This window comes from Myotis lucifugus, unplaced genomic scaffold (assembly GCF_000147115.1).
Source record: "Myotis lucifugus unplaced genomic scaffold, Myoluc2.0 scaffold_1300, whole genome shotgun sequence".
NCBI classification, from domain to species: Eukaryota; Metazoa; Chordata; class Mammalia; order Chiroptera; family Vespertilionidae; genus Myotis; species Myotis lucifugus.
In genome coordinates, this window is record NW_005872348.1 from 51,956 (window position 1) to 60,141 (window position 8,186).

An 8,186-nucleotide genomic window follows, 5' to 3' on the forward strand; every position below is an offset into this window, starting at 1 on the left:
CTCTAGGCCTTGCCTCTCAAAATTCCAGCCAAATCAGCTCTACCCTTTAAGGGTTGGAAGCAGGGTCAGCATTCCAGAAGTTCCTTGTCACACCCAGGCTTTCACTGAGGTGACATTGGAGAATTGGCATCCTGGTGCAGAGGTTGTGGGTGTGTGTGTGTGTGTGTGTGGGGGGGGGGGTCTTGTCCCTGCCCCACACTTGTCTTTCTGGCTGGACCTGCGTTGCTGGAGGAAGACCTCTTGCGTTGAATTGGCTCGGGGAGATCAGCACCATGGACAGCGATCAGGGCGCAGGGGAGATCCACCTGCTGGAGATCAGAGCAAAGGAACTGGCGACAGGAGGGAAGATGCGCTGCAGCGGTGGGGTGCTGCTGGGGCTGTTCTCGCTCTGAGTCACCCCGGCACCCTCACTTGTGTAGGGCCCCCATAAGCTGGCGTCCTCCCTTCCCTTTCCAGGAATGGTTGTGGGTGGGGAGGGAACGGGAAAGTGCCACTCTAAGGTCCCGGGATTTTTGCCGGGAAATGGAAGGGGAGGTGAGATACACCCCTTCCCCCCCCACCCCCTCGCGCCCCGTGCTCCTGCCTTCTCCTCCCCAGCAAGGCCCATTTCTATACAAGGCCTGCTCTCCTCTGCCTCCAGCCCTGGTGAGTCGTGTCCCAGGCACTGAGGGGTGCATTCCCCGGCCCTGAGCTCAGCGGGTGGGAATGTGACTGATAAATCAGAGATAACCCCAGAGGGCAGGGCCTGTGGGCACCCAGGCTCGGGATAAAAGGCCCTGGGTGCGGGCGGATCCAGGAGAGTGCCCGCCCGCGGAACGGGAGGTGAGCCGGTAAACCCCGACAGAGCAGCCGCAGCAGCTTCTGCCCGCTTCCCCAGCAACATGGACCCGCAGACGGGGCTGTCCAGGGCGCTCTTGCTCCTTCTGTTCTTGCACCTGATGCCGCTAGGAGGTCGTTCCCACCCGCTGGGTGGTCCTAGCCCAGGGCCCCCCTTGAAACTGTCCAGAGTCCAGGTGAGCAGTGCAGAGCTGCATACATGCATCGGGACTGGATACTGGGCAGCCAAAACGAGCAAGTCTCCGCCTACCGTCACAGAGGTCACCTTGGAAACCAGAAAGTGGCGAGATTGGGAGCCAGGACCCTGTACCCGAGTGGTCGGTTCCCTTGGGCACCATCGAGGGTGGTTGGGCTCAGGTGAGGGTTCCTGAGGCTCGGGCTCTTCCCATCCATTGCAGGAGCTGCGGGACCATCTTCCGGGCACAGTTGGGGAGTGGCAGGAGGAGCAGACCACCCCGGAGCCCCTCCAGCAAGGACGCAGTTCTAAAGCAGCCGGGGCGGCCAGGCAGGCAGCTTCTGCTGCCGGCCTTGGGCCCCGTGACCATGTCCTCCAGAGCCCCAAGAGGATGCGTGACTCGGGCTGCTTCGGGGGCAGGATGGACCGAATCGGCTCCTCCACTGGCCTGGGCTGCAATGGTGAGCTCCCTCCCAGCCACCCTGGGCACACCCCACACCCATTACCGTGGGTTCCACCAATGCAGTCACACCTGGGTATGGTGTCTCTTGGGACCACACCCTGAGAAAGGGCCGCCTGGACATCACTCCCTCTTGCTGACGGTCCTCAGGGCCAAGGGGGGCCTTTCTGGGACTACATCCCTGTGGACACCAGTCATGACCAAGCCCACAAGACTCACCTACCTTGCACCCACCACCTGCCTCTGTTGTCACAAGCACAGAAATGCTTCCGGGTGGAGTTCAGTCCTACCTGACAGCCCCTCCTTGGAGCAGAGAGAGCCCTAAATATTTTCCTCCTGGTTTCCCCTCACCTGTTTGTACCTGCAAAGACTGAGGGTGGGGTCACCAGGGCGGCCACAATCCCGTTTACAGTAGGAAACTGAGCATCCAAGAGATGGATTATTCCAAAGCCTCAAACATCCAGATCGGCTGAGGATGGGGCGGGGCACGGCGGTGGCAGGGATGGCGCTCGGGGAGAAGCTCGGATCCGCCTGTCTCCCTCGCCAACACCATCACCACCCTCTCCCCCCACAGTGCTGAAGAGGCATTAGGAGCAAGTCCTGGCCGCAGAGATCTACGCCCGACTCCCGATCGACCCCCTGGTCCCCATCGGCTCCCTGGTCCCCTTTGAAGCAACTCCTATTTATTTATTATTTCTTAATTTATTGGATTGTTTTATATAAGACGGTTCTTACCTTTGAGCCCTAATTTTCCATGATGAGGTAAAGTCCACATTAAAGCTTTTTCTTTGGAAACCGACTTGTCTCCGTGTATTCAAAATAATTCATCATAAAACAACCAAAAGCACCGAACAACAACAACAGCCCCCAAACTCCGCGTTTGCTTGGAGGTCCCAACGGTGTCTTACTGGTGGGGACACAGCCTCAGCGCTGGGCAAGCAAGGGGGGGGGGGGTTGGGGGGACTTTCTTTTCTTTTCTGTTTTATTTTATTTATTTTTAAAATATATTTTTATTGGTTTCAGAGAGGAAGGGAGAGGGAGTGAGAGATAGAAACATCAATGATGAGAATCGTTGATCGGCTGCCTCCTGCACGCCTCCTACTGGGGATTGAGACTGTAACTCAAGCATGTGCCCTGACCGGGAATCAAACCGTGGCCTCCTGGTTCATAGGTCGACGCTCACTCAACCACTGAGTCACGCCGCCGGGAGGTGGGGGGAAGCTCTTTTCTCCTTTAAGAGTCTTCATGCTCTGAAATGTCTAGAAATACCTCAAGCAATTGGGACACTTCCCAGAGACTGTTTGTGCAGCCTGAGGGCGTGTCCCACTGGTCTTTCCTCTACCTGCGATTCCGATTCCGTCAGAGGCCCTCTCCCTGGTGCCTGCCGTTTCCAGAAGGTCTAAGCCCGTGGTCGGCAAACTGCGGCTCGTGAGCCACATGCGGCTCTTTGGCCCCTTGAGTGTGGCTCTTCCTAAGCCTTAGGAGTACCCTAAGTAAGTTAATAACAATGTACCTACCTATATAGTTTAAGTTTAAAAATTTGGCTCTGTTGACTAATGAGTTTGCTGACCACTGGTCTAAGCTAACACCTCCGAGATTAGGGGCGGGGAGAGAGAGAGAGAGAGAGAGAGAGAGAGAGAGAGAGAGAGAGAGAGTGTGTGTGTGTGTGCACAAGTGCCAAAACACATCTCATTTGCACTCCTGAATGGGGGTGAGCCCTCCATCCTCCCCCAAACCCCAGCTTCACGCCTTCAATTCATGACATCGTCTGAAAGATGCCTTCAACCCCCCCCCCCGAGTTTTACAGTATTTTCATTTCCCAAACACTCCAGCTTCGCAGAGTCGAACAAGAGGCCCAGTGTTTCAGGGTGCCCCTCCCCTGGGCCCTGCGGCATCACTTCCTCTCTGCCCTGGAGAGAGAAGCCCCTCATTTTCAGGCAGAAGAGGAGACAAGCACCAGAATCCTACTGTGCTGCCTCCGTCAGCAGGGGGTCCCGGGAGGGGTCCCGGCCCTGTCCCTGGGGGCACCCCTCCCCCCCCCCCGCCCCCTGCATTCTAGGCATCCCAGGCCACGCTGCTGAACCTGCACCTGCTTTTCAGGTTCCCGGGGCCATTCCTCTTATGACCCAACTCAGCAAAGAGGCCGATTGTTATAACACCCATTTTACAGATGAGAACACTGAGACCCAGAAAAAGGAAGCTGTCCTACCGTCAGCAGGCAGCCGCTCAGTGCCCGTGCTGAGATTTGAGCGCAGACCCCAGGGACTCTTCCGCCTTGCTCTCTCTTGGAGCTCTGGCCTCGAACTGCACTCGCACAGTCATTCTGCTCGTCTCACCGACGTGTCTTTGAGAGAAAGGGAAGGAGCGGGTCTTTCGTGCTGTTTCTCACTGTGACCCGCTGCGCACCAGAGATCACGGCTACCTAATGAGATCTACTGAGAGCTATAAATGAGGCCTTAGGAGCAACTCACTTGCCGATAAAACGGTGAGCCAGCTTCCCCTGTGTTCCTGACAACAGCTCTATGAAGAATTCTAGTTACCTCCCACTTTACAGATGGGGAAACCGAGGCACAGAGAGGTGATGGAATTTGCTCAGGGTCATGAAGTGAGTGAGTGGCCGAGACAGGATTCCAGCCCTCCCAGCCTGGCCCCGGCACCCAGGCCCCTGACCACGGCACCACCCGGCCTCCCCATGCCGGTGAACCAGGCTTGCTGGGGGGATGGAAGTTTCATTCGGTGCCACTGCTCCCTTCCTCCCTGCTCAGGTGATGAAGATAAACCCCTCCCACAACACCCAGCCAGGCCTTCGCAATCCTTCCAGGTGGGTCTGCTCTCCCATCAGCAGGGCTGCGGGGGTGGCGTCTGTACGATACAGATCCATCATTGGGGGGTTCCAGGAAAGAGGACCCTGAGCAACTGTGAAGGAGCCACATGTGACGGGCGGGGGGCTGAGGCCCCCAATGAACTGACCGCTCATGGAGCGCCCTCTGTTTGGTGTTTGTGGGCAGCATGGCGGCACACACATGATCTGTGATGCCCCATAAAGCCAGCCTCCTTAACCTGTGCCCCCTCGTAGCTCTAACCGTGGCCATAACCCCCCTGACTTCCCTATTGCCAACCTCCTCCCACGAAGAAGCTGCCGGATGACACATCTCCAGGGATGCTTGTCCCTTGAATCTTCCCAGAAAGATGTGTTGGTGGAAACGCACCCAGGGAGGGCTGGCCCGTGCTGGTTCGGTGGGGGGAGGACAGGCTGTGCTGGGCCCCAAATGTTAAGAACCAGGACAGCCTCGGGCCTGGGTGCTTTATCTGGTCGCTGAGCCTGCACCTGTGACCTTCTCCAGGTGTGCTCAGACCGCTCCTCCCTGGGGCAACTTTGACCCTTCTGAGCAAGAAAAGAAAAACAGGCATTTCTCTTCCTGCAGAGCCAGAGCTAAACAAAATCACGAACTTGGCCATTTGTCTTTGTTTAGGGTGTGGTTCTCAGCCTTCTGTCCCTGCTTCCTTCGGATTTTTCACGCTCAGCTTTAAGGATCAGTCTGATCCCACCGAGTGGCCTGTTCTCCCACGGGGTCAGGCGCCAGCCCCAGGCAGCTGCCTGGGTGTCCTGAAGCATTTCCGAGCCCAAACGAGGTGCCTGTCCTGGGACCCGGGCTCCCAGCCCTGAGCCCGGAATGCTCTCCCCTGTGCTGGGCACAGCCCTGCCCTCTCAGCCTCAGGGCACCCGGCCGCAATCCATTCAGCAGTTCGCACTTTCTCCCCCACCCCCACCATCCCGTATTTTATTTTATTATTTTTTTGTTAATTGTCTCATAGATTTTTAGGGAGAGTGGGAGGGAGGGGGAGAGACAGAGAGAGACATGGATTGGTTACCTTCCGGTGCTCCCCGACCAGGGCTGGACCGAGCCTGAAACTGAGGCACGTGCTCTTGACTGGAATTGAACCCGGGACCCTTCAGTCCCTGGGCCGACGCTCTATCCACTGAGCCACACCGGCCAGGGCCAGCAGTTCCCACTTTCCGCTGGCTGCCAGAGCCCACGGGCTCCCCTGGGGAGGGGAGGCGGTGCACTCAACCAGCATCCGGCAGGAGTTGGCGCTTACAGAGCCCAGCGCCCTGGATTCCCAGGTGGGACCCATCTGAGCCTGGTTCCCAGAGTTCCCTGCGGGGAGGGAGGGTAGAGCTCCATTGCCCCAGGTGGTCACTGACTTCCTTCGTAACCTCGTCCCTCCCCCACTCTCCTGGTGTTTCCTGGCATTTCCTCCAAAATAAACAACTTTTGCTGGAATCCTTGTCTCAGGTTCAGGAGACACTCAGGGTGACTCCACCTTCGCCCCGGCCCCGCCCTCGATGATGAGAGCCCTGGGGACCTTCCTGGGCTCCCTTCTCGGCTGAACCACCCAGGCAGGCACCGTGTCCACCCCCTCCCTCCTGGGCATCTCCTGTACCTTGTCCTGCGCTGCCGTCCTGGCTTAGACCCTCACCGCTTGTGCAGCTTCCTCACTGGCCTCTCGTCCCCAGTTCCTGATCGGGTTCTTCCCTCACCAGGGAGAGAGCAGAACCTTCATGCTTCAGCCCGAGGGCGACTCCCCGTCCCCGTGAGGCCCCCAGGGAGGGCCAGGTGCCCGTATGTACGTGGGGCAGGGCGTGTACAAGAGGCACTGAAGGCAAACTCACTGATCCAATCAATCATCCAGAAAATGAGTGGATGCTTTGCTAAAGCAGCAGCACGTGCCGGCTCTGTGCTGGGTGCTGGGATGCAGCTGATCCATGCACAGCCTCAGAGCTGCTTAATCTCAGTGCACGGGGTGACACCCAACCAACTGAGCCGCACCAGCCAGGGTGTGCTGTTTGACGTTGGTAGGTTCGGGGTAATTTGTTACGCAGCAACGGTTGACGGATACACTACCTCACTTCCCTTTCCCCCTCGCTCTTGCTGCCCTTGGACCAGAACCCCCATAATGCTTTATGCAAATGAATTTTCCCGTGGGCTTTGTTTTCTAGGGGACCCGTTCCCGCTTCCCATCCCAGGAACCTCCGCATTGTACCAAAGGAACAGAACATCGTGTTCAAAGCCAGAAACAACCATCCCTCCATATGCAACAGCGTCCTACCCATTTCTCCCAACGGGGCCTTCTGCTTTAGACCACTTGGGTCTGACAGACTCGTGCCATGAACAGGGTGGCCTTCTCATACCAGTTATGCACATGTGACACCCCTGGACCCTAGGGCTCCCCAAAGCTGCCCACAGCATCTCCTATGGAGATACCCCAATTCTGGACTCTCCCACCCATTTGCAATGTTCATTCAACAGACGACCAACACGGTGGCTTCTTCCCAGGGGTAAGGAACTAAAGGCTTTGGTTTGGCAGCCAGTGGGAGAGGTGGGGGTGGAGGTGGGGCTGGATTTGGTTTCCTGTGCCTTTTGCTCTTCTTCTCTCACTCTTACAGGCTGGCCCCTAAACATCCCATTGCATATTTGCTCCTCCATACACCCCCCCCCCAAACTGAGCAGGAGCATGGAAAGGAAGAGAAGCTTAACACCAAGTCCGTTCTAGGCGCAAGCCCCTGGATTTCCTGGGATCGGGGGACACGTGTATTTGGGAATTGCCTGTGTTTTATCGGGGTCCCGTTAGTGCAGGAAGTGGTATTGGTTCTATACAAAGTCCTCAGGGCAGCAAAAATGTTTTTTTTCTCCCAGTCCCTTCTGTGAACAAACAGACAAAGCCTGGCTCACCAGACACTCGGCGGCTGACACTGGACGCCCATCCCAGCTCCACTCTGGGAGAGGGGACCCCCCTTGAGTAAAAGGAGGTGGGTGAATTCTGAGTTCTCTTTCTGGAACCTGGGACAGGACTTCCTCCTCCTCGGGCCTCCTGCAGACTCCAGAAGTGGCTCAGGGCGGAGGGCAGTGTGGGCCCTCAGCGGCCACCCCCCACGATCGATCGACGCCTTCCCAGAGGTCCTCGCCAGCATCAAAGGCCTGTGTTAAAGGGCATCTCCAGGAGACGCCGTGTGACGCACGCAGCCGGAGCCCGGTTCCTCCCGGCATGGCTGCTCACTGAGTCCTCTTTGCTAATAATAACCCTGCCAACCGAGCAATTAAGCTCTGGGCACATTCCAGGGGCTCATCAGGATGCGAGGGTTCTTTGCCCCCAGAGCTTCTACTCAGGACGACACCCCTTTTGATTTCAAGCTGAGTCTGGCCGAGCCAAACCAGTGACTGAAGAGGGCTCCTTTCTCCTGTCTCAGAATGAAACCACCGCCCGCATCCTGCTCTCGCTGCCTGGGAGCCAAGGAGTGAGCACAGCTGGGGAGGGTCAGGCTGGGAGGGAGCTGGTCACCAACACGCATTTCCTGAGCTCCTGTGCGGACGCGTTAGGTGTGTTAATGAGGTCGAGGAGGTCGGATGTGGCGCTGTCCTTGAGACAATCCACGCACACACACACACACACACACACACACACACACACCTGCCACGAACGCACAGCTGCAGCCCCTGGGCAGGGGGAAGGTGAGGTGCCGCTTGGAGGCAGCCTGAGAGATGGGAACGGGGTGCATGTCATCAGGGACTACACCAAAGGGCTTGCAAGGAGCCAACATGCTAAGGAGCCACAGCCTCCATGAAATGGCGTAAGAACATGGGCGTTGCTGTCAGACCCGGGGTTCAAGTCCTGGTTCTGCTGCTTATGACCTTGGGCAAGGGACCTAAGTTC

The 8,186-nt window shown here is 57.5% G+C and overlaps 1 protein-coding gene across 1 annotated transcript; it reads left to right on the plus strand.

The window, feature by feature from the left end:
* The first annotated feature begins 881 nt into the window (after positions 1–881).
* Positions 882–2,258, plus strand: NPPB (natriuretic peptide B). The gene is made up of 3 exons (XM_006107615.3): positions 882–1,013; positions 1,236–1,473; positions 2,047–2,258. The coding sequence occupies exons 1-3, from the start codon at positions 882–884 to the stop codon at positions 2,061–2,063; spliced, it is 387 nt and encodes a 128-aa protein (XP_006107677.1). The 3' UTR covers positions 2,064–2,258.
* Positions 2,259–8,186: the final 5,928 nt, after the last annotated feature.